The 27,282-nt window shown below is 47.2% G+C and overlaps 1 protein-coding gene across 1 annotated transcript in view; it reads left to right on the top strand.

Annotated features, from left to right (window-relative positions):
* The window catches only part of MSH4 (mutS homolog 4), a 1,782,190-nt gene that overhangs the window by 1,267,959 nt on the left and 486,949 nt on the right, over positions 1–27,282 (top strand). The window contains exon 15 of the mRNA XM_085599942.1: positions 11,363–11,487. Within this exon, the coding sequence (XP_085456068.1) occupies positions 11,363–11,487 (125 nt within the window). The remainder of the gene's footprint in view (positions 1–11,362; positions 11,488–27,282) is intronic.

Below are 27,282 nucleotides of genomic sequence, written 5' to 3'. Positions count from 1 at the left end.
TGAGGTGAAGGGTTTTTGTGTTCCATAGGTTGAATTGTAGCTCCCGACTGTTCCTGCACCTTTGGTGGGGTTGCCGGGCCAATCTCTTGTGTGGGCGGTTGGCTAGCTGGCTTATTATACCTGCCCTTCCTTATTTGTTTTCTTCGAGTGCGCGCGTTCTTTGAATCCTGTACTAGCTCTTCTTGACCTTTTACTGAGTTGTTCTCTGAGGTCTCTTCTATTGTATTTGTTAGGTTTGACTGCTGGAGCCATTGCTGTGTGGCACCGACTAAATCGTTTTCTTGTACAGTTAGACTTTTATCGCGAGATGGACTTTCCAACCTTGCCTTGTTTATTAATGGCATTGCTGTTGTTGATTTTATATCCTCCAAGAGGTTTCCTAGCATCTTTGGTAATGAAGATAATTTGTCAATTATCGGTGAGCATACGCAATTAGTTCTTTCAATTTGAGTCAGTTTTACTGACTCTTGTCCTCTTTTGATGAGGCCGTTAAGATCGGCAAGATTTCTATCAATCCCCGTTGTAGCCTCTGCCAGCTTATGTAAAACTATCAGTTGTAAGTCTAATTTGTCTGATTGATACTGGAGGGCTGTGGATGATAGTTGAATTGTATTAAGTAAGGATGTCCAGAAAATATCAATGGGGTCTCTTGTCCCTTCTGGGGACTGGTGTATGCTCTCATTTCTTGGTCGGTTCGCAGGTTGTTTTGCGTTGTAAGCGGTCACTAGATCGTTCCATTCTTGTGTTACCAGGAAAGACATGTCTTTTTCCAAGGAAAATGAGTCCCTTGTTGCTTTGATGGGGGAGGAGTTTTTTGGGCCTGTTGCTTTTTCCTCTAGAGTGTGTCCCTTGTTGTCGTAGGGATAATTTAGTTCTGAATCGAAACAAACTTCGTGACCACTAAGTGGGTTGATTCCTGAGTCTTTTTTTGCGTACATCTTAGCCGTTTTCTGTGTAGGCACGGGGCTTGAAGTTGGAAGTTGAGTTGGGGAGATCTTTCTAGTTGGAGTATGGTTGCCGGGAAGTCCTGGTGAGTCTTCCAGCTCTGAAGCGAGTTTGCCTGGTTTGACATTTTTTGGCGTTGTGCAGGATGCAGTTGGTTCCTGGATTTGACCTTCAGTTAGCGGGGCTGGATTAATGTCGCCTGGTTTAGTTACGCCTTCTTTCGGCGTTAGGTCACTGTCGCCTAGTTCCAGTTCTTCTCTGGCCCCAATTTTATCTATGATTTGTTCTTTATTCTCCCTTAGACTTTGAGGCTTATGAATTTCGACTACAGTTTGATTGGAGGCTTGGGGCAGAGGTTTGCTTACATCGGCGGGTTGCAATGGAGTTTGCAAACCTGTTGCAGTATAATCTGATGAATAAATCACATTTCCCGGGTTCTTTAAAAAGGTGAATTTGGTATAAATTTTTGGTTGGAGATCATATTTAGTTGTTGGATGCTGACCTGCAAAGTTGATTAAGTCCTGTCTCTTTCTCGTTTTTTTGGTTAATGGTAGATCAGATGTTAAGGTCTTGATTTGGTCTGTCTCTGTTAACTGTTTTTCTTCTATGTTGGAGTCAGTTACGGTGTTAAGACTTCCATGTAAGTCTGTGTCGTTGGAGCTGTTGGATAATCGTTTGTTTTTTGTTAATGGCCCTGCGCTTGAGGTTATGTTATTCCTTTTGTTCTTCGCCGTTTGCTTTGTTGGAGGTTTTCTTTCTCTTCCTGACCTCATGTTGTCTTTTTATGTCCGTTGTCCTATTCTGTCGGCTGATGATCTGTGTCGGTGCTTCTGTGGTCCTTTACCCTTGCTTTTATGCCTGGTTGGGCTCCTTTTCAATTCTGGGCTTTGCTTTCCTGTGGCTTGCTGTTACTATTGTTTACTGCTAGTGCACTGTCCGCGTTTTTACTGCACTGTTAACCTGCCTTCTGCAGTCGGCGCTTATGCTTTCCTACGCTCTTGTTGCTTAGCATCTCAAAGTCCCAGTCGAGGAGGAAATTTTGTCAAGAGAACAGCCCGGCAATTTACCTAAGCTGCCCTTCTGTCTCCCGGCTTTTGATGCAGACGAAACGTGAGGCATCAATGTTTTTGTAGCCACATCAGTTTGTAACTGCAGGTCTGTTCTGCTCCAAGTCCGCGATTGGGTCAGCGGCAGATGCCTCTCCCTACCCCAACCGGAGCACGTAGTAGTGACGGACGCGTCCCTCCTGGGATGGGGGGGCCACATGGGAGAGGCGGAGATCAGAGGACTCTGGTCTCCGGCGGAGTCTCACCTCCATATCAACCTTTTGGAGCTGAGAGCGATCCGGCTTGCACTGAAAGCCTTCCTTCCCTCTGTCCGGGGAAGTGTCGTGCAGGTGTTCACGGACAACACCACCGCCATGTGGTATTGCAACAAACAGGGCGGGGTGGGGTCGTGGACCCTTTGTCAGGAGGCTCTGCGCCTTTGGACCTGGCTGGAACACCAGCGCATCACCCTGGTGGTTCAACATCTGGCGGGCTCTCTGAACGCCAGAGCAGACGAACTCAGCCGCCGTTGCACGATGGATCACGAATGGCGTCTGAACTCGGACGTGGCGCAAGGTCTCTTTCTGCAGTGGGGAGAGCCTTGGTTAGATCTATTCGCCTCCGAAGAGAACGCGCAATGTCAGCAGTTCTGCGCATTGGAATTTCCAAGGCAGCACTCGCTCGGAGACGCTTTTCGTCGCGAGTGGAGTTGCGGTCTGTTGTACGCCTTTCCGCCTATACCACTTCTGCCCAGAGTGCTGAAGAAGATCAGACGCGACCGGGCCCAAGTTATCTTAGTGGCTCCGGATTGGGCACGAAGGTTCTGGTATCCCGAGCTACTCAGTATGTCAATCGATCCTCCGATACGACTGCCTCTTCAGGAGGACCTTCTGTCGCAGCAGCAGGGGACGGTCCTCCACCCGAACATGTCCAGCCTCCACCTCCATGCGTGGAGATTGAGCGGCGGCAGTTGATGCCATTTGACTTGTCTCCTGAAGACTGTGATGTCATTCTGGCAGCCAGGCGTCACTCCACAAAGACGGTATACGCCTGCCGGTGGAACAAATTTGTGGCATGGTGCACAGCAAAGGCTGTGGACCCCCTTTCCGCCCCTCTTTCTGAGGTTTTACTCTTTCTTCTTTATTTGGCCCAGCAGGGCTCTGCTCTGGGCACCTTGAAAGGTTATCTTGCTGCTATCTCTGCCTTCTTACGGCTTCCTGATCAGCCTTCTCTCTTCAAGTCCCCTGTTGTTTCACGTTTTCTCAAAGGCATTACTCACATGTTCCCTCCTGTCCCCTTCGTAATGCCTCAGTGGGACTTGAATCTTGTTCTGACCTTTCTGATGTGCGTTTCTTTTGAGCCTCTTCACAATTGTCCCATTCGTCTTCTGACCCTAAAGACTGCTTTCCTGGTAGCTATCACCTCGGCTAGACGGGTGAGTGAGCTCCAGGCTCTGTCATCTAAGCCTCCCTTTATTTCTGTTCATCCGGACAAGGTTGTCCTCCGGTCTCGTCCTTCTTTCCTACCGAAAAAGGTGACCCCATTTCATCTCGGGCAATCTGTCATGTTGCCCACCTTCTTTCCGCCTCCGCATCCTTCAAAAGAGGAAGAGAGGCTCCACCGTCTGGACCCAAAATGGGCGCTGTCCTTTTATTTAGACCGCACCAAACAGTTCTGGGTGGACGACCAACTTTTTGTGGGACACTCCCGCGCCGCACGGCCACCAGCTGCTGCGTGTGCCCCTTTGCCTTGCCTAACTGCCTCGCCGCCGGCCTCGCTGCCGTCTTGGTTTCTCCCCATTTGTTTTCGCCACTTGTTTTGCCCCCCATTTGTGCTTGTTTTTCTGTAATCATTGTGCTGTGTTAACGTTTTTCTGCCTGTTTTCGCCATTTGTTTTTGCCCTCCATTTGTGCTTGTTTTTCTGTAATTATTGTGCCGTGGTAACAGTTTCCTTCCTGTTTGCCCGCCTACCTCGCCGCCCTCCGCTCTCCCTCCCCGCTTCCCGCCACCGCCATTTACCCCGCCCCTTTCTCTTCTGTACCCTCCCCGCCTCCCAGCTGCTCTGCCCACCCGCGCACTTGGCCTTATATGGCGACCGTGCGACGCAGGTGAGTGTGACCCACTTGTGGGACACCCCCGTGCCGCACGGCCACCAGCTGCTGCGTGTGCCCCTTTGCCTTGCCTAACTGCCTCGCCGCCGGCCTCGCTGCCGTCTTGGTTTCTCCCCATTTGTTTTCGCCACTTGTTTTGCCCCCCATTTGTGCTTGTTTTTCTGTAATCATTGTGCCGTGTTAACGTTTTTCTGCCTGTTTTCGCCATTTGATTTTGCCCTCCATTTGTGCTTGTTTTTCTGTAATTATTGTGCCGTGGTAACAGTTTCCTTCCTGTTTGCCCGCCTACCTCGCCGCCCTCCGCTCTCCCTCCCCGCTTCCTGCCACCGCCATTTACCCCACCCCTTTCTCTTCTGTACCCTCCCCGCTCCCGCCTCCCAGCTGCTCCGCCCACCCGCGCACTTCGCCTTATATGGCGACCGTGCGAACGCGCAGCGGCCACGCGCAGCCGGTGCGCCGACTGTGCGCCGAAGGCGCGCCAAAGGTAAGCCCGTCTGCGCCCGTCCGCGACCGGATCGCGACCAGCGCCAGGACCCCTGGCCCACGAAGACCCCGACCAACCCGCCTGACGTACTCCGCCGCCGCCCTCATCGCACTCAACACCGGCCGACTCCCGGGATGCCACCAAGCCACACCACGACGCACCCACGGACCCTTCAGCTGCCACGCCTGCAAGTTCTCCTGCATCCGGACCTGCCTCGCACCAGCACCCGCCAAGTCGAACACCAGCAGCACCCACCTCAAGTGCATCCTGCTCAACACCGGCTCCGTCCACAGACACGCCATCGAACTCTGGAACCTCCTAGACGCCACAGCCCCTGACGTTGCCTTCCTCACAGAGACCTGGATGAACGCCTCTTCAGCTCCCGACATCGCCATCGCTATCCCAGAGGGCTACAAGATCGTCCGGAGGGACCGCACCGCCAACCAGATGGGAGGAGGCATCGCCATCATCCACAGGAACACCATCCGTCTCACGACCAGCACCGACAACACCCTGACCACCGCCGAACACCTGCATTTCCAGATCCACACCGACCCGAACACCACCCTCAGAGGCACCCTGATCTACCGACCTCCGGGACCACGCACCCAATTCAGCGAGGACATCGCCGACTTCGTCAGCCCGCATGCCCTCCCCTCCGCTGACTACATCCTCCTGGGGGACCTCAACTTCCACCTGGAGAACAACAACGACCGCAACACCAGCACCCTGCTCGACAACCTCGCCAATCTTGGACTCAAGCAGCTGGTGTCCACCCCCACCCACCTCGCCGGACACACACTCGACGCAGTCTTCTCTTCCTGCACAGACATCGACTTCAGCCACGCCACAGAGCTTCAATGGACGGACCACAGCTGCGTCCACTTCACCTTCAAGAGAACAACGACCCACCACCACCAGCAACAGGCCGCCCGCAGAAGCTGGAACAAGATCACAGCAGACCAGCTCGCCACCTCCCTGAGCCAGCACCCTCCTGCCAGCTCAGCAAACCCCAGCCAGGCCGCCGACAACCTCACGAAGTGGATCAGCATCTGCGCAGACGAACTCGCCCCGCTGATGACCCCGCCCAGCAGACCCGGCAGCAAGAAAGCCCCGTGGTTCACCGACGAACTCAAGAGCTCCAAGAAGAACTGCCGAGCCCTCGAGAAAGTCTGGAGAAGGGAACCTACACCGGACAACAGGACCACCTTCAAGCTGGCCACCCGGAAGCACCACCAGCTGATCCGCACCGCCAAGAAAACTGCATTCAAGGACTGGCTGGACAACAACGCACACAACTGCAAGGAACTCTTCAACATCGTGAAAGAGCTATCCAACCCCAGCGCAGGAAACAACGACATCACCCCATCGCGAGACCTCTGCAACTCCCTCGCTTCATACTTCCACAACAAGATCGCGGACATACACAACAGCTTCAACAACCAACCAACGCACACCAAGACCGAACAACCACCCCCCACCACCACCCTCCACACCTGGACCCCGATCAGCACCGAAGACACCATCCGCACGATGAACTCCATCTACTCCGGATCACCGACCGACCCCTGCCCTCACCACGTCTTCAACAAGGCCGACGCTGTCATCGCACCCCACCTGCGAGACATCATCAACACATCCTTCGACACCGCCACCTTCCCTGAGAGCTGGAAGCACGCCGAACTCAGCGCTCTACTCAAGAAACCCACTGCGGACCCTACCGAACTCAAGAATTACCGCCCCATCTCGCTCCTCCCATTTCCTGCCAAAGTCATCGAGAAGACCGTCAACAAGCAGATGGCCGCCTTCCTCGAGACGAATGGATCCCTCGACCCCTCACAGTCCGGCTTCCGAGCCAATCACAGCACCGAGACCGCCCTCATCGCCGCCACCGATGACATCCGAGCCCTGATGGACAACGGAGAAACAGCGGCCCTCATCCTCCTAGACCTCTCCGCGGCATTCGACACTGTCTGCCACCGCACCCTAGTACAGCGCCTCAGCAACGTCGGTATCCTGGACAAGGCGCTGGAATGGATCATCTCCTTCCTCGACGGAAGAACACAGAGAGTCCGCCTACCACCGTACAAGTCAGAGGCCACCGAAGTCATCTGCGGCGTCCCTCAAGGATCCTCACTGAGCCCCACCCTCTTCAACGTCTACATGAGCCCCCTCGCGGCCATCGCACGCCAACACAACCTCAACATAATCTCCTACGCCGACGACACCCAGCTGATCCTCTCCCTGACCAACGACCCCGCCGCCGCCAGAGCTAACCTGCACGAAGGGATGAAAGAGGTAGCCGAGTGGATGACGACCAGCCGCCTGAAACTGAACTCGGACAAGACGGAGGTCCTCATCCTGGGCTCTTCACCCTCCGCCTGGGACGACTCCTGGTGGCCTCCCGCCCTGGGCACCGCACCCAAACCGACAGACCATGCACACAACCTGGGCTTCATCTTGGACTCCTCCCTCTCCATGACCAGGCAAGTCAACAACGTCTCCTCGGCGTGCTTCAACATCCTACGCATGCTACGGAAGATCTTCTGGTGGATCCCCACCGAGACCAGGAAGACCGTCACCCAGGCCCTCGTCACTAGCCGACTGGACTACGGCAACGCCCTCTACGCCGGTACCACCGCCAAGCTCCAGAAGAGACTCCAGCGGATCCAGAACGCCTCAGCCAGACTCATCCTCGACATCCCACGAACCAGCCACATCTCCGGACATCTGAGAGACCTTCACTGGCTCCCCGTCAACAAAAGAATCACCTTCCGCCTCCTCACCCACGCACACAAAGCCCTGCACGACCAAGGCCCGAGCTACCTCAACAGCCGAATCAACTTCTACGCTCCCAAACGCCACCTCCGATCAGCCAACCACGCCCTCGCCACGCCCTCGCCGCCGTCCCCCGCATCCGAAGAGCGACTACAGGAGGAAGATCCTTCTCCTACCTGGCCGCCAAGACCTGGAACTCCCTCCCGTCCGACCTGCCTCCTTCAGGAAGAAGCTGAAGACCTGGCTGTTCGAGCAGTAACGGCACCCCCCTTCCCCCAGCGCCTTGAGACCCTACGGGTAAGTAGTGCGCTCTATAAATGTCGTTGATTGATTGATTGATTTGTTGGATACGTAGGAGCTAAGAAGGGGAAAGCGGTACACAAACACACCATCTCGCGGTGGGTCGTGTTGTATATTAAAATTTGTTACTCCTTGGCTAAAAAGGACCCTCCTGTTGGTTTGAGGGCCCATTCCACCCGGGCCACAGCGGCTACTACTGCCCTGGGCCGGGGAGTTCCCTTGCGGGACATCTGTCAGGCGGCGACGTGGGCTTCACTGCACACGTTTGCCAAGCACTATTGCCTGGACAGCCAAGTACGGAGAGACGGCTTCTTTGGCCGTTCTGTTCTCCAGTACTTTTTGGTGTGATCTTGGTTCGCAGACCCACCACCGGGGTTGGTATTGTTGGGGTATCTATTCTAAGGTGAGGAATCTAACTAACGTGTTTCTTTCAGATGAACAAGTTACTTACCTTCGGTAACGATGTATCTGTAAGAAACATTAGTTAGTTAGATTCCTCACCGACCCACCCATCCTCCCCGTTCTGCGAACTGACATCTAGGGTTAAGGCTATCCTTTTCAGGGCCCTAGATTTTTTGGCACCAGTGTCGGTCTCTTGCATGGCTCTGCGTTCCTGGCGCGGAAAGCTATGTACAAGAACTGACGTCAGTGCGCGAGGGCGGAGTCTAAGTACTCCGATGACGTCATTCCGGCGCACGGCGCCGACGACAGACGCGGAGCCGCAGACGACGCCTAGCGACGCGCAAGGGGTATTGCTGACGAAAAATCTTTCCGGATCCAGCCTGACGCCTGGGGATATTCTAAGGTGAGGAATCTAACTAACTAATGTTTCTTACAGATACATTGTTACCGAAGGTAAGTAACTTGTTCTTCAGGTCGTTTGCTCGCCGGATTTCCCTTCAAGTAGGAGTGTGTCCCAGCCGTCTGACGAAGGGCTCTTATTATTACGTCTGCCTAAGGTCGCTAGGGCGTCCACCTCTGCTCTAGACCGTTTAACAACATCAAAAAGCCTTTTGTGTATGTCTGAGTCCACCTTTGCTTTCCAGCACTTAGCGAAATTTGGTTTGGCTTGGCAATTAGCTTTGGAGTACTCCAAATCCTTGACTTGTATCATGAAAAGACAAGACTTACCTTAAGTAGTCCATAAGTTGAACGTGTTTCCAAAATTGGGAAAGAGCTCCATCACACCCTTTAGACTGCCAGATATAGTAGACTATAGAGCCGAAAACACAAATTCCTAATAGACCCTTGCAACTGGTGTAGTAGCATAGAGCCATTGTACCCATTTTAGAAACCCATTCCCTAGTCCCATTTTACGCAGACCTTTGAAAAATATGGCGAAATCCAGCCAAACTTCTTTTAAATATCAAGAGATGCCACCATGTCCGGTGACTATTGGTGGCTTGGTCTAGAATATGAAAATGCCCTTTATGTTCCTGTATGTGTGTCTACCTGTATTGAATCTGTATTGGTCAGGGTGCACGGGTGCAGTGGTCAAGGATGCGAGGCAACTAGCCAATACGTTTCCCAGGATTTTGGATTCTGAGTTAAGTAGGGAAAGAGGTCTGTAAGAGCGAGTCTAAAGGATCACATCCCTGAAGGAACAAAACGATGACAGTAGCTTACCTAGTAGACATGGGGGGCGCTGCTGCAGTGGCCGATTCATTGTATAATGTCAAGAACTGTGGTGCCAGCTGTTGCCTATAGGTCACATAGAACTCTGTTGGGAGCCCATCCGTTACTGGATCTTGTTTTTAGCAAGGAGGTCAATTGCTTCTGTAATTTCAATAGCTGTAAGACGCTCACACAGGTCACTCCACTGTGCCCTGTTCTGTGTGGGCAGAGAAATGTTTAGCACATATGAAGCTGCAGCACCAGCCCCAGTTCTCTGAGGTTGAGAATAAAGTGAAGCATAACATGAGGCATACTCAGCATTAATCACCTGTTAAGTCCCCTGCCATGGCGAAAGGAGCATTTTCTTTATGAAAATAAAAAAGGAGCCACCTTGGTTCTAGGCTCCATTGTGTTGACACAGCTGTGCTCCAAACTTAAAGAAACATTGACAGGAACGTCTGGGAGAGCAGCTACTAGCAATACTTTAGAAATGACCACCAACTTGGCGGGGGAAACAGTCGGAACACCACAGCCTCAGCCACGTGTGTTCCGACATCGCAAGCATAACCACACTTGCCTTAACCACGCATATGCGTGCTTAAGGAGGTGTGCGATATAGCTTCTGCTGAGCCGAAGCAGGAAGACCTTGCCAGGAAGAGAGTCGCGGTGAGGTAAGTGGGGCTGGGTAGTTTTCAAGACTAGGGAGGTCAGGGTAGTTTTCAGGGCTGGGGGGTCAGGTAGTTTTCAGGACAAGGGGGGACAGGGTAGTTTTCAGGGCTGGGGGGGTCAGGGGGTGCGGGGGTAGTTTACAGGGCTGGGGGATGGTTGAGTAGTTTTTTAGGGCTGGGGAGGGTCAGTGTAGTTTTCTTAATTAGGGGTTAGAGTGTTAGGCCTAAGGGCAGTGGAAGGGTTAGGGATAGTTTTAGGGACAGTGTGGAGGGTGGGAGGGGGTCGGGGAAATGTTTGTTAAGGGACAGGGTTTTAGGCCTCAGGCAGAGGGAGGTGAATGAGTAGTCAGGGTAGTTTTTAGGGCCTAGGGGAGGAAGGAGTCGTTTTTAGGGCTCGGGGGAGGGGGTCGGGGTAGTTTTTTAAAATAGGGGTTTGGGTTTTAGGCCTAAAGGCAGTAGAAGGGACTGGGGTAGTTTTAGGGACAGCACAGGAGGGTGGGAGGGGGTCTGATAGTGTTTATTAAGGGTTAGGGACAGCATGGGGGTTGGGAGGGGGTCGGGTATTTGGACCTCAGGGTGGGGGGAAGGTAAGGAGTTTGTAGCTTAGGGCTGGTTGTAGGGGTGTCACGACCTTAGCCACATATGCCCCTTTACCATTGATGCCTTTACCACAAATTTGTGTGGTAAAGAAATGTGTGGTTAAGACGCATTCATGGTTCAGGCTGCATGGCAGAGGCACACGTGGTTTAGCCATGCGTGCCGCCATCATACAACCACTTGGCTGTCATTTCTAAATTTGGTGGGTGGCACTTCCGTCAAGGTGATGGAGTAATTTACCCGCCAAAATCTAAATTAGGCCCAGAATATTTTCAACATGTACAGGTAATTGTACATTTAAAGTGATCCTCTATATTTGTTCTATTGCTAAAAGCTATGCATCTGAGGAAGAACCTTGGTGGAGCAGGTACTTTAACAAAGTGCTTTAGTACTGGTGTCTTCTTTGGCATCATAAATGTCTTATTTGTTGGAGACTGATGTTTATCTCCTTCCACATTCTAAAAATTAACCAGTTTAGAGTGCTGTGTACTGAGATTGGGCTATAACAGATCCTGGAATTTTGGAAGAACATTTTGTTTTTAAATTGTTTCACATGATCTAGAATCTCTCAGATTCTGAGGAAGCTTTTGTAAAGCTTACTAACCTAAATTAAATACCTTTCTGAAGAAGTAATTTATGGTCAGTAATGATTATTTTTTAGGGCAATCAGGTCTGAATTTGTATGTTATGATACATATCAGTTATGTTAGGGTAAATTTTTAAGCCATATAAGCAGTACATTGAAATAAGCAAAAAAAGAATACTAAACGTGTCTATTTTAAAATAAATATAATTTCCCTCGTAATTTTATGTTTGCAGGGTGGTGTGCAAACTACTTGGTGAGATATACGAACACATACATTGCCTCTATAAACTGTCTGACACAGTTTCAATGCTAGATATGCTGCTGTCGTTTGCCCATGCGTGTACTCTTTCTGACTATGGTAAGTTATTTTCCAGACATAGCAAAATGAGAGTATATTGTAAAGATGTCTTTTATTCTGTAATGAAGTAGAACCAACTGTCTATAACCCCCAAATGTATTGATGATAAAACTATTTTCAAACATGAAATGCGCATTCTCTTCATGTGCCATGCGTTTGTGGCGAGGTGCTTTCTATGCAAATCTGTAGTTCATTGACTTCTTAAGCATCATTAATGTGCGTAGGCTTTGCAGAAGTTGCATCTTAGTGTCAGATCTCTGTGTGGCATACCCTTATGTTTGTTGATAAGAAATGGATCCAAAAGCATAATTACAAAAGACATTTACAGAGCTATTCGCCAAACCTACGGGTTTTGTCAAAGTTTGCTCCAATTGCTTCATCCATCATTTAGGATGGCAGAGTGCCTGATGTAGATCTTGGCGGACGAGTTCCTCCATCCCAATGGTGATGGATATCCCGTCCGCCGAAATATAAATCCTGTAGGATATAATGGGATTTATTTTTCGGTGGACGGGCTATCCGTCACCATTGTGACGGAGTACCCCATCTGGCAAGATCTAAAACAGGCCCAAATTCACAGATGCTGTGTGTTGTTTTGATTTTTCAAGTGACAGCAAGCCATTCACAATACAGCTGAGTCCACCAAAACAATTCCCCAAAACATGTGTCAGCATGACCACATTCTTAGAATAGGATCAGTAAGAAAGTGAATTATTAATTGAGACGGGTGGAATTCCACCACAAGTAGTAGTGTCACTGACCTTTTAGGTCTAGTCATAGGTTTCAGTAATTTAAACTGGAACTTAATCCCTGGTAGTTATGGCATGGAGTAGACAAGCTTAATTTAAAGAAAGTGTGTGAAGCTGAAGCAGATTAGCTATGGTGGATAAGCTTGAAGTGGTAGAAAAATCTTTCTTCAGTCCAGTGAAATTGTTTCTTCAGCAGATTGGCTCGATTGGTTCAGCCTGTCCTCCAGAGATCTGGAAGTCAAAACATTTTCTAAGTGCCAACTCTCCAAAGTTATTAAGAGAAGCCCAGTTAGATATAGCCAAGGGTTCAAGCACCTCAAAAACAGCACTTGGAGGTCAGGACTCACTAGCAGAGGCCACTGGCAGGGTCCAGTTCTGTTCAGGTTGCTACTTGTCAGCAGGACACTTCAGGGAATAGGTCTCATGCAACTTGTTAGATCCCCATAGGCACACAGGAAGTCAACCAGCTGACCCTTGGAGTCCACTTCATTTTCCGTGGTACAAGTGGGGGCAAGTCTAGCCCTTCAGGTCTTCTCCCAGGTCTCAAACAGCAGATGCAATCCTTCTTCTTTTCTTCCGTAAGTCCAGAAAGTGTTTTGAGGGTATCTTGGGGGTGCATAATTTATGGTTGGCAGTAGTTAGTGGCTCTGGGTGACACCTGGATTCTCCTAACCAATGGGGTAAAAGCTCACAGGGGTAACCCTACTTACCTTTGCAGCATTTACTTTTTGCTCTACTGTAAATAATCCTACAGTGCACCTTACTCATAAAATCCAAAATGTGGAAACCTTTTCTGCCTTGTGCAGGGCCTGTGTGCCCAACCTGAGGTGTGGACAGGAAAATGAGGAGACCCCTCCTCTGTGGCCACTCATAGCTGATTGTAGGGGTAGCTTCCCTCCCACTGGGTTTGGAGCTAGTCTGGCTAAGGGAAGAATGGATTTCCTTCTCCAACTCTCACCTTACATTTACTGGTGAAAGGGCTGGCCCCATTAGAAGTTAATGAAGATCCTGGGTGCACCCTAACTGGTCTTCCTGCAAGGGGAAGAAAAACACCTCCCCACACTGAAGCCATTATCTCTGCTCTAGGAGCATGTTTCCCGCCTTATTAATGTCAAGCACTGGCTAGTCAGCCACTCAATAGCTAGTATTCTAGTTCCTTGTCCAGGGACTGGCATTCCTTCGGTAAGGTGTTCCAGAGTTTGGGGGCAAGGCAGGAAAAGGATCTCCCCCCACCTCACTTTCTTTGTGGAGATTGATTTTAGAAGCCCTTTTCCACTCGACCTAAGGTTTCTAGTTGGGACATATGGTGAAACCAGATTCCTGATTTTTATGGGGCCTTTGTTGTGAATGGCACGGTGGGCTATTATCAATGCCTTAAACTTAATTCTGGCCTCCACCGGGAGCCAATGTAGCTCCTTAAGGCAGATTCCCGAGCTGGGGCCTGACACAGTAGTCTGGCTGCTGCATTCTGGACCACTTAAAGTCTGTTGGTTACATATTTCGGTGCACCTAAAAATACTGAATTTCCGTAATCCCTGTTTGCACCACGGGGCACCTTTGAATTGGTGTGCTGAGTGAAAATAGGGACAGCATGCTCTATTACTATCAATGCAATGGCCCCAGACCAGGTGTAAACTTGTGGCTGCCATGGGGGCAGTGCATTAGTGAAATACAGAGTGGCTGCTTGACCAAACGCTTCATCTTTTACTGTGCAGGTGGCATCCACCTGCACTTCAAAGGGACACAGATCTCCCTGCAGGCAGGTGCAGTGAGTGACTTCTTCTGCCTGCAGGGGGAAGCTTGGTGGTTCATGGGACACTTTTACCCCCATCCAGAGGGCCGCCCTCAGGGACGCAGTGACTATGCACCACATTTTGTGGTGCGCAATTTGTGCATCTCCTGGTGGCCTCTTTGCCAATGTACGCTCTTAAGTTAGTGCTGGCGCTATATGTGCCTCTGCGCTATTTGTGTTACTGAAGGGGCCTCACAACCTTCTGTAGCACTATAGTGCCCCATTGGTGCAAAAAAACAGGCACACATTTATTTATAAATTTTTATATAGCGCGAACATGACCACCGAGGGTATCGGAGCGCCTTACTGTTTATACATCAAGGAGGGTACAAGCAGACAAAACAGAATCAACAGAGCGAAAAATTCATAGTCTTATAAAGTCCGACGTTCTCATGAACCAAGCAGCGGGGCTACAAATCAACAGCAAATTCCCAATATCAAATGGAGTAGCCAGACTGAGGCAGAAATTTCTTCATCAGGAGCCCTTTGACTTCTTTTTTGAAGAGGACAGTGGAAGGGCTCACCCTGACTTCGGGGGTGAAGGGAGTTCCAGATCATCTGAGCCATCCCTGAGAAGGCTTGATTGTAGGTCTTTTCTTTTTTTACTTTTTGTGGTTTGAGCAATAGGGTGCTGGCGCTTCTGGAGGCTCTCGAACCACATGAGAGCTCCAGTTTCTGAGCGAGGTACAGCGGGGTATTGAAGTGGATGGCTTTGTGTGCCATGCATGCAATTTATAACTGTATCCAAGCTTCATATGGAAGCCAGTTCAGGGCCAGCAAGTCTGGAGAAATATGGTTGTATTTTGTTATGAGCCTAGCAGCAGAATTGAGGACAACCCTAAGAGGAGCCATGTTCACTCTGGGCAAGCCGCAAAGCGTTGCGCTACCATAGTCCAGCTTTGAGATCACTAATGCTTGCACTGCAACCTTTAGAAACCCCCAGAGTGACCGGCGTTTGATGGGACAGGGATTGGTTCACCTTGAAGCTTTGTGATCTTTTATGAAGAAATGAAGAGAACCAGTTTAGTACAAGCCCAGACAGCCCCATCCTGTATTCTAGGAGGTCAATTAGGTTATCGTGTTTGACAGTATCGAATGCTGACAAAAGGCCAAGAAGAATCAGTGAGCACGACTCATTATGGTCCAACATTCTTAGCGCATCATCGACAATGTGCGTTAGTGCAGACTCTGTACTATGGCCCGGGTGGAAACCAGGAGTTCCAGGAGTTGGAAATGGTCGATGTGGTTACAGAGTTGGACGAGCACACATTTTTCCAGGAGCTTTGCCAAGGTGGGGATGTTAGAGATAAGGCGAAAGTTATGAAGGTCCATGGGACCAGCAGATTGTTTCTTTAGAATCGGGGTAACTTGACCCGATTTTAGGCAATCCGGAATAGCACCTTGCCGAAGTGATGCATTGATGATCGTAGTCCAAAGTGTTAGTAAGGAGGTTCTAACTTCCGGGAAAAGGCTCGATGGCAGAGGGTTGTTGTAGTGATTAGAAGGTTTCAAAGTTGACAGCATTTTGCGTATAGTGCATTCATCCAAGGTTTGGAAAATACTCCAGGATGCGTTGTTTTTGGGGAGGTAGGGCTGCGCATGGTCAGTGATAACCAACTCTGGGGGAAGGAGGGTGTTCAGTGGACTGATCAAGAGGTGATCAAGGGCAGAGCATAATTCAGTTTCAATCTTAATAGTCTTATCCGTGAAGAAGTCAGTGAATTCTTCGCAGTTCGGCAGTGTCCCTTGGCCCAGAGGTGAGAGATTAGGATGACTGTTAGCTTGGGACTTGATGAGTTCGAACAGTTTTTTTGGACTTTTTTTGCTTGACATGCCTGTTGTACCCCCTAGGGCGCTGTACATAATACAGTCACAGTTATTTATTCTGACACTGCGACTCAATCCTCTGGATGTTCTTCCGTTAAGAGTTGTGATCATCAGGGCAGAAAGGTCAGATCATTTTACCTTTCAGACAAGGAGCAGCTGGAGTAGAGGACAAATATATTGAAGCTCCCTTTGGCCCCAGGTAAAAGATTTGCCTCCCAGATGCCCTCAATACTCTTCTTAGAATACTTTCAGGATGCTGAGTATGAAGCTGATGGCAAGAGAGTACTCCACAGCCCCTCTGACTCAGGTCCTGTTGCAGTCCCCTCTGTCACTTGTGCAGCTTTCAGCTACTCTGGTGTTGCTTCCACCATCCCTGGGGCAGCTGAGAGCCAAGAGGACCAGCTCTCTGCACCAGTCCTCCACCTCATCTTGAACAACTGGCCCTGGTTTAGGTACTAGCTCAGATTTTAGCCGCAATTGCATCTACACTCCCTTCAGGGATGGGTAATTGTTCAGTGGATGTCCCGTTTATGCACCCTTTCCACAAGGGTGTCCAACTGAAAATACAAACAATGATCCAAATCCAATCAGGAGTCTTGTACCAATGGCCAAAGTACCTAAGTGTAATAAAATACTGTATTGCTGTCATGCCAACGCTCTGGAGTCACTGTGCATTACTTCACAAGTGCCTATGCAACAGAATAAGGACATTTATGCCTTGTGGTCTTAACAGCTCCCCTGACCATGTCTAGGGGAGCTGGTCTAATAACCTGAGGTTTTCAAGCAAGCTAAGGAAATTTGGAAGAACCTCTTCTCCTGAGCATGCCCTCTTGTACTCATTGGATATCAGATCTAGGGCTGCCAAGGAATGCCTGGCATTTGTGTCCAAGAATCTTAGCCTCTGGTGGCGATGGTAGTTTCCTTGAAGGGTAAAGCAGCATCCTTCCATGTGGACAAGTATATGAATCGGCTAGAGATGCATGTGAAGAAGATATTCCAGTCTGGTAATCACTCCCTGTGGCAGATCAATACTAACATCTATAGGACTAGTTATGGTATCCACATTTTATACAGATTTGACTGCTCTGCAACCTTGCTCCCAGACTGGGGCATGGAAGAGCACAAATTCAAGCTCAACCTGGGCAAGGAAGCTGTGCAGCATAAACTGTCATGTTCGGGATTCTCCTTGAAATTACCTCCAGGACTAGCCACTAGACTGGCCATGCATTGGCATCATGGTTAACATCTTTATACCTAAAGCTGGAGTCTGAGGATAAAGTGTTCAGTTTCCCCTTCAATTGGAAAGAACTTGTTTGATCCCATGATGGATAATGTCTTCCTGCAACACAAAATTACATTGATTATGTGCAAATTATCTAGTGCCACCCAGGGTGTATCAGTCACATATCCCCCACCCCTCCAGTCTAGCCAGCAAAGGCCTTTCAGCCTTTCAAATTTAAAGTGTCCTTTTCCCTGTGGACCACCACCCATCCTCCTCACCACCATTAGGGGAGTTTCCCCCCACTAACACAAATGGGCTAAGATAATCAAAGATGCATAGGCCCCCTCAGTGTTGAAGGAGAGCTGCATGGCCTCCACCATTGAGTCTACTGGTGTTATTATTGATAGTGCTGGCATTGATGGCGACCTTACCAATTGTGTCCTTGTTGACTGAACTGCTGTCAAAGGCAAAGGAAGACCTGCAGAAGTTTGCAAAGGTCGAGGCGGCTGGGCTTTGTGACACCACTTTTTGTCAAGGAAAAAGGTGTAGAGAAAGATGGCAAAGAAAGTGCTTCTTCATGTGTCTTAGAAGGCCTGTCCCCCTTCTTGTACAATTTCTTAGAGCCTTTACTCTGTGGTTCTGCCTAGGTTAATAGTGTCTCTCTCTTCAGCTGATGCCCATTGTTTAAAGCCTTACATTCTTCCCAGCAGCTGTTCTGTGACTGCTTACATGGACCTGAGTGATAGGATTTAAATCACTGGCCATAGCCATTTTCTGCAGACACCTCAGAAGTCACCCGATCTTACTGTACACTGCTTTACGCCTTGGGTGAAGGTAGTATATACAGTCCCTGGGTGGGTCGTCCATGTATAGACTCTTTTTCCTTTAAGAGTTACTGGCCCTGAAGACTGCTTTCTTAGGAAAATCTTCCATTGCACTGAAAAAAGACACTTTCCTCTGGAACAAAGTCTAAAAGCAGCAAACTCAAAGAGAAGATGTCATTAGAGATGGAGAAATTTCCAGGGAACTAGGACAATCTACTTGTGAAGCAGAAGACAGAACATAGGCCGCATTTTCTCATGCTGTGTTGTAGAAATCTGAGGTATAGTGCCCTCTGGGTGGAGTGGACTGCAGCCTTATTCTTATTGGTTGAAGCTGGGGACATTTTACTGATGTAATTAGTTTGCTAAGGCCCTCTATTATGGTCTTGTGATTGGGAGGCATTAAAAGACTGTAGCTTCGGTCTTCTAGAAGTATGTGGTGTGGGTTGTAATTTTGGGATTCAAATGGAGAAGGAGTTGAGGTAGCTGGGAGAAGAGTTGTTTGTTTGTTGGAGCTAATATATTAAAGCTGGATTTGATACTTTACTGTGTCTAGGTGTCTTCTTTGGACCACTACACCCTTTCTGACAAAGAGGAGTCAACTGGACAACACCTGCTGTACACAGACACACTATGTTCTGCACTTCCACGGCCAGCAGGAGACCACACATCAGTCATGTTCTCCCAGAGACAGTCTGCAACCACGCTTAAATTCCCTCATTAGACGTCGTCCATGGGAAGTCATTCAGGAAATGCTTTTTATTTTATTTTACATTCTGATTGCCTATTCAAGGATTCAAAGGCCTTGTGACCACTGCCTCTAAGGAGCTTGTGGAGAACAAGAACAAGGGACACCCTACTCACAAGGAACCAGGGTAATCAATTAGCAACAGAAACAATGGTTTCAAGCGGAATAGTACAGTTTTATATTTTGGTAAAAGTATGCACAATCGCAATAGGGAAGGGTTATGATGATGCCAAAAGGAAAAGAGACCATATACACCTTTGTTTATATTTATAATAGTTATTTTATGTATTTCAAATAGCTATACAAATATATACAGAAAAGAAAAACAGTAGTGTGTAGTATCCTCAGTGTGAATGGAACCTTAAAACGATAGTGACATATTTGTGACATATATATTAGGTTTGCACAGTTTTGTAAAGTCGACCATCTATTAATAAACAATGACAGCAGCCTCTGTATACAATAATCAGAGCTGTTTAAATGGTTCGCTGTCGACGACGTTTCAACCCTTTGTGCAATGTAGGGTCTCTTCAGGACCTAAAGATTTAGGGACATCTGAAAAAGTGGGTTGCACAGCCGCGTGAAGAATGTGAAACACTGGTCAAGTGAAAAAGAAATAGAAGGAATACTCACATGGGACCCAGCCGGGTACCCAGTGTGAGGGTCAGGGTGGGAGGGCTAGCAACAGAGGGTATGCACTGCGCGATGAACACCGATAAATGAATGGAACACAGGAACTCGGCCTTCAAGTGGTCCGAGTGGATCTCATAAACAATATAGTATGCTCAGGAGGTGCAGCCGTTCCAACCTGTGCACTTTCAAATGAGCCAAGGACTCAGTTAATCCGTCGGTGCGAGCGTAAAATCTTGAAATAAATAATTGGTGAAGATCTGTGGCGCTTGCGTCCGCTACGCGCAACGGTAGAACTGTGGGAGTCCATCTACCGTGGTCTCAATGACCTCTAAGGAGCTTGTGAGCATTACCAAGGATGTCATTTAGGGGTCACCAGGGGTCGCAGTTGCGACCCTTAGCTTGCCCCCTGCTATCCCAAGCACTGCCTTTGCAACCCCTGGCCTCAGAGGTGGCAAAATGTGTCCCAAGAACACAAGGGTGTCTCGCATTAATAGAGTCAGGCTCTAACTTTGTTTTCAGCTCATTTTTATTACACTAATAACGAATAATAGTTTATTATTCACTATTTGTGTAATAAAAGTGGATCAGCAAGACCTGGATCACTGTTATCTGAGGGAAAAAGAAAATGTATGTTGTGTGCGTTCATGTGGGTGGAAGTGAGTTTGCGTGAGAGAGTGTGTATATGTGTGAGCATGTATGTTTGCATGCGAGATCGTGGGTTTGTGTGTGTCAAAATGATTAAGTAAGTACAAGTCAGTCAGAGAGAGTGCAAATAAGTGATTCATGATGAGAGTGAGTGCAAGACACTAGGTGAATATGAATGAGTACAACTGAGTGCTAATAAGAGAATGAGTGTGAATAAATGAATATAAGTCAACCTGTGTTGTTATGCTTGCAAATCCACTGTTGGACCTCACATGTTTCTTGGCATGTAGAAGCACCCTTGACAAAATGTTGGCACTGGCATACTGGAGACAATAGTTGCACATGGGATACCCTCAGTAAAATGCTAGTGCTGGCACACTGTATGGCACACTGTATGTAAAGTTTGGCACGGGCACCCATGAAAAAATGCCAGTGCTTGCCTACTGAAGGTCATCCTTGGCATAGTTAGCACCTGTGACAAATTGCTGGTGAGGGCACATTGGAGGACATTCTTGACAACTGTGGTAAATGTCATGAGCCCATCCATGACAAAATGTGGTCCATGATATATTTAGATATAACCTTTGACATTCGAGACATCCATAGTGCAAAGAGAAGCAGTACTAGGAAAACTCTGGCACTGGCATATTGTATGTAATGTTTTGGCAAAAGAGTCCACCATAGCAACATGCTGGTCCTAGCAATGGAGGTAGTTTTTGACATAAGGGGCCACCCATAGGACATTTTTAAAACATAATTGGGTAAACTCATTGGGACTGTCAGGCTTTGTCAGCTAGGCATGCCATGAAAGGACTTGAATATTTAGTGAGTGTTTTTTCAGAGCCTCTGGCTGTTCTCTCCTAGAAGAACATAGACTATTTCTTGTGCAATTAATATGTAACTTCAGCAATGTTAATTATTGTGATATCAACAGGATTAGGGTCGTGTGACATCACTTCTTAGGACGATTCAGGGTCAAAGGTCATATGATGTCACTTCCTGTGACATCATTAAGGTCAAAGGGTATATGTTGTTGCTTCTACTACCCCTAGAATTTTGGTAAATCGACGTCCATGAGCTTTACCAATGACAAGCTGATTGATGCATCACTGGAGCACACTAATGAGTCACGTGTGTATTCCACAACCTCCAATATATTTCTCTTCTCAGTGGAACACAAACAGAAATGTCTGCGTTTCAAGCCTCAACAATGTGATGTAATTACATCCTTGGTGGAACTATTCCTAAAATGCTGTTCGCTCCCGGATACTGCAAGTCCATTGTGTGAGATTTGGTAAATGTTTTCTTTGCAATGTTCTTTCACTGTGATACTTGTTCAAGAAGAAGGAGTTTCCAGCTTGGGATCCATCCTGTAAGTCATCTCCAGTGGCATTGTGCTGTCTAGTGACATAAACTATAATGGTGCCATTGTAATATTAGCTGTAATTCTCACTTTCATATGGTATTTGTCTTATTTTGAACACCGACACTTCTGTCTCATTTTTCAATACAGGTATTGGTATTTCTTTAAAATATATATATATATATATTGTGCACATCTACAAGCAGATCGGTGATAGCACACCTGCTTGCTATTTGCTTCACGGTGCATGTCATCAAAAACTCTGGTGATATGCACACCCTTTTCTAGTTATTTAACTCTCAACTATGGATTTTTTTTCTTTTCTAATTTTATATATTGTAGCGCCCTCCCCAGCTGGGGTACTTGAAAATGACCACGCCACACATGGAGCTTGGTATCACAAGTCTTTTTTCCTCAGCGTGTAACCTTTAACTGAACCTCTACATCATGAATTCTATTAACGACACCCAAGCACTTACATCACTGTTCTACGGAGTTCATCAGGAACCAAAAGGGTATCGTCATCTCTAACACACAACACACTAAATCTCCCCCTTTGTTAAATGAAAAGTACAAATAATACATGTATACATTATAGCTGTTCAGTAAGTAATTTTGGTGCTCAAATCAATTGCCCATATCTGGTCATGTGAGGCTGTGGAGATGCTGGAGAAGTGTTCATGTTTGGCATTGGAGACAGGGACATTGGTGCAGTCATTGGGCTCTCTAGATCCTGAGATGGAAATGTCTTACTACTGACATCTAGAGTTGGAGAATGTCGAGGCAGGTGCTTGAAATGTGAAGAATCTCATGCAATGGACTTTCCAGGACAGTGAGAAGTGACCAAGTGTCCTTTACTAGTCACAACTCTCAGTGGGTCAGCATCAAAAAGAACATCTGGCTTGCGTTTTTGTTTCTGCCTGACAATAGCTTGGTCTCCTGTTTTGAACACAGTGTTCTGAGCACAGTGACATCTGTCTGCAAAGGTCTTCATTTTGCATTTGTGAGATGAATCAGTGGTGTGAAGTTTATCAATGGCAATAGATCTCTCAGTGGTCCATTGTGGCAATTTGGTTCCTATAACTCTCCCAAATATTAAGGTAGTAGGGCTTTCACCTATGGTAGAATGGTGAGTTGGCCTGTAAACATGAAGTGTAGACTGAAGAACTGATTTGAGTTAAAGCTTTTCCAGCGCAGCCCGCTTGACGGCCTTCTTGAGGGTGCTCATAAATCTCTTGACAACATCATTTGCCTGTGGCCAGAGAGGTGTGCTTTTCTGATGCTTGATGTTTAGATGAGTGATAACATCTTTGAATGCTCGACTATTGAGAGGTGTGCCATTGTCAGGTTTCAAAATCAAAGGAACACCCCAAGTTGCAAAAATACTTTCCAATCGCTCAATGACTCTGTCATGGGTAGTTGACGACAAACCTTCCACAAGGGGAAATCGGGAACATTCATCGACAATTACTAGTAGATTAGGCCCATTGTCAAGGGGTCCAAAGAAATCAATTGCAATCTTCGCCCAAGCATGCTTTGGAAGATCAGACATGCTTAATGGATGCAGAGTTGTTTTTGATGACAAGCAGTTGCACAAATGACATGCCCTTAGTTCTTTTTAAACTCCTTCATCAAGACGAGGGAACCACAGTCAGTCCTGTAGAGCTTGTTTCATAACAACAACTCCTCGGTGTCCCTCATGGGCAGGTTCAATAACTTGTTGTCTCAGACTCTCGGATATGACAATTGATGCCTTCAAGGGTAACTGAAAGCTCTTCCTGCACATTTTTGAATTTCAGGTATTCAAGGTCATCCTGAAGAGGTCGATTATGTTTTTGCCACGATTGGCATGTACTAATGTCTAAGTATATGAGTATAAGCAAAGCCCTGTCAGTACTTGTGACAGCAATGATTTGTTCTACAGATGTGGTAGCAGGGGTCCTGGATTTCACAATGAAGTTAACATGAGCATCAGCCACTTTAGAAGTAGTGCCATGATTCTATATTGGCATACATGAGAAGTAGTCAGCAGGTTTTTGATCTTTTCCAGGATGATACACAATTGTATAATCATACTCCTGCAATCGCAAATCCTACCTCTCAATGTGAGGGGGCATCTTGGCTTTAGAATGGTGGCTGGTGACAACTGTGAAATGCTTTACATACAGATCCACATGAAAATGCTCAGAAGCCCACACCACAGCGAGACTTTCTTTTTCAGGTTGTGAATAGCCACTTTCTGTCTATGACAAACTCTGACTTGTATAAGCCACAATGTGTCTTGGGGCATTGGGATGTCCAGTGTGCTGGGCAAGGATGGCACCCAATGGCACTAGGCCTGTATCAATGACAACCTCCATTTGCAATTCCGGCTCAAAGTATGCCTTTTCAGTGGTGTTGCATGCTTGTTTTTCTTGAAGCTTTGTTCACATTCACATGACCATCGAAATGGAACAATGGGGCACTCACAGTGGAAAAGTCACATAAATACCTTGAACAGTAACTGGCCATACCAGTGAAGAATCGTAGCACAATTACATCTTGTTTCAGAGAAATGGGTGGCAAGGCTTGTACTTTATTTTGATCAGGACCCATTATCCCATCAGAAAAGATTGGACCAAAGAACTTGAGTTTGATTTTATGAAACTCACACTTTTCTGCATTTAAAGTGTGACCTGCATCGGCAAGTATATGACACACTTGTGTAAGAGCTTTATCATGTTCCTTTTGAGTGGCCCCAAAAACTAGTATGTCATCACTGTAATTGAAATCATTGGTGACTGGCTGTGTTTTGCGATGAATGACATCCTGAAAGAGTTCTGCAGCTGAAAGCACTCCAAAACTAAGCCTTTCATATCTAAATAAACCAACATGAGTCGAAAAGGTAGTAATGTACCTGCAATTTTCTTCCAGTTCAAGTTGGTGATACCATTTATTCAAATCAAGGAGGGAAAAGACTTTAGCTCTAATTCAGCTGCGTAATCATGTTACAATTTGCGTACCTGGATGTCGTTCTCTTTCAATTTCCTTTTTCGCTTGGCACATATCAACGCAGATGTGCATGGCTCCTCCACTATCCTTTTTTCGCACTACCACTATGGGTAATACCCATGGTGTCGGTCCAGTGGATCTCTCAATGATGTGCTTTAAAAGTGTCTCAAGTTCTTTCTCAACAGCCTCTTGTAAATGAAATGCAATTCGACAATGTAATTAAGCAACAGGACAGATTTCCTCATTTATGTAAAGTTGCACTTTCATGGTCTTAAGTCTTCCTGATCCATGAAACAAGGATGGAACCTGATTCACTACCTCATGATAGTCATTGACATTGTAGTTTACAGAAATCAGCCCTGTGTCAGCAGCAGTGCTGAAACTGAGTAAACATGCACTCAATTAAGTGCCTGGCAATACATGAATTTGTGCTTGGATGTTTGTCTCATTATGCTTCACAGTTGCTGTAAATGAATCTTAACTTTGCAGTGGCATCAAAGCAGCCCACATATACACCTTGGTTTTTAATGGAGTTAATCGGGGCACTGGAGACGGTTAATTGTATTTTTCCACTGGCATAATGTTTATCGATGGTCCACTGTCTATGATAAAAGGTATGGAATACCTATTCACTTTCAGTGTTGGCACACTGTCCAAATTAATTTCACACTTTCACTTGTGACCTAGCTTCAACTGGCATTCTTCCATGCAAGAAGCTAATTCTACATGTGAAAGTTGTCCAGCTGTCAACATTGACATCGCACACCCATCTTCCTCACTGCCACTTGACAAACAGGGTGGTTAACTTTTAGATGAGAAAATTGGCAACAATCGACGTCAATCTATTTCTGCTTGCCTCAACTGATTTTGCTGCGTGGCCTGGTGGGTATGGTTGGAAAGTCTCTGGAACTTTCTGTCATCCATTTTGTTTTCTCAACGTGGCACACTTGACATCTCCTTCACTTTGCAAACCATTACAAAATGGATCTCTTTCCCGCATCCGTTTCATATCTGTTCATTAGCGGGACATTTACCTTCATGTTGAAAGGAAAGTCACATAGAAAACAAAACTTATTTTTCGATGGAGACATTACTTTTTGGCATTCTACCTTATATTTTGACTTTTCACACTCATTGCTGATCCATTTTGGGCTGTTCTGGCCTCCATATTAGCTGCTTGTCTATGAGCTCTTTCTTCCGCTCTGGCAGCCATGAGTACTCGCACGAAGCTGAGTGTCGCTTTCAGCATTCGTCATCTGAAGGAATTAAATAGACAACCATCTAGTACCCTGCCATGCCTGGCCTCTTAATTGTTGAACTCACTGAACTTGCAATTCTTGAGTGAATCAAGGGTTTCTACATTCTCATCCATCTTTTCACCAGCTATCTTCCTTTCCTGAATGAAAATGTACCTTTCAAAGTCAACATTCGGCATTGGATTGAACTTTGATTTGACAGTACGCCACTTCATCACCTTGTGGTATTTTCTTTATCACTTCTTTTACTCCTTCGCCTGCTAAATTCTTTAGATATTTAATCATCTTTTTGTGATTTGCTTCTTCCAGCACATCAAGGAAATCCTCAAAGGTTTTGATCCAGGCAGTCCATCTGTCGCCAATATTTAGCTTTTTGGCAGTATCGAAGGGAACCAGTGGTTTTAGGAATTTGACAGCATCATTACTTGTGGAACTTTCTGCTACCGGAAGCGAGGTTGCTCTGGCAGCGTCTGCTGCCCACTTGGACTAGCAACTTCGTCAAGCAGTAGCCGTGTGCCAACATTTGGGTCATCACACCTGCTCTCTGGTCGTGAGGCACTGTCTTCTTCTTTGGCGGTGAGTATCAGCTTTATTTCTTGTACGGGTTCTTTACCCTTCTCATCTCTTTGCATTGTACCTGGTTTCTAGTGCCTTTAGCGTTTCTTTGCCTCAAAAATATTTCTGCTTTTGGTGCTTTTTTGCACTCAGCTATCCCTGCCTTTAATGATTCTCTGTACCTTGTGGATCGCGGTCTTTACTGTTGTCATACTGTATGAATGGCAGATTTACGTTAGGCTGTGATGAAGTATCACTTGTCTCAACTTTATTGGCAAATTTCTAGCCGACGACCAACAAACTTTCTGTAAGGCCTTCACTTTCTGCACAGGCTTTGCACTGGCTGGAGTGGCACTTTGACTGCACATACACCAACCGTCGACTTTCACTTCTGCTGAGGCACACGAGGCACGCGAAAGCAATTTGCTGGACCTTGGCAAACTCTCCTGGAGAGCACTCTCGGTTCTACGGGTGACGAAGTTTATGTAATCCCCTGCCTCTTTGCTAGTTGTAGCATCCTGCCCAGCCGGAGTACATGTAAATAATCATGCCAATACAGAGCTTGGTATTACACGTCTTTATTTTTCAGCGTGTAACCGTTAACTAAAGATTTTACATCATGAATTCTACTACCCACTCACATGCACTTACGTCATTGTTCTACGGAGTCCATTAGGAACCAAAAGGATCCCGTCATCTGTAACTCACAAGACACGTTATATGTATGTATATATATACAATATATCCCGTGGTATACCGCCGCTTCTCCTTCACGAGTGATAGTCTGTATAGATTCAGCTTCTCCCTTTCCACAAGGATGACGATGTCATGTGCAAATACTTTCAATGTTTATTATGTGACCACCTTTGAACGCGTTTCGGCTGTTGCCAGCCTTGTTCACCAATACCGAGGTGGCGTTACACGTTGTTTTAGGTCAAGCCTGAGCCAGCGCGCATGCGCTGCTCTGCGAGACTTGTTGTGGTGGAGTAGTGAAGTGAAGCCCCGCCCACTCTCCACCCATATTTGCCATTGGCTTGTGTCATTGTCTGTCCTAAATACTGACTTCTGACTCGTAAATAGGCTTGTTAGTCCCTCCTTAGTACCGCCTCCTCGTCATTTGTCACCTCCCATGGTGGCTTGCCCCTTTACTTCGGTTGTTACACAGGATGTGTTATTTAGACTGTGAGCGCTAT

The sequence above is a fragment of the Triturus cristatus genome, chromosome 4_2 (genome assembly GCF_964204655.1).
Source record: "Triturus cristatus chromosome 4_2, aTriCri1.1, whole genome shotgun sequence".
Taxonomy (NCBI): Eukaryota; Metazoa; Chordata; class Amphibia; order Caudata; family Salamandridae; genus Triturus; species Triturus cristatus.
Note: the sequence above shows the minus strand (reverse complement) of the source record. Positions and strands in the feature narration are given on the sequence as shown.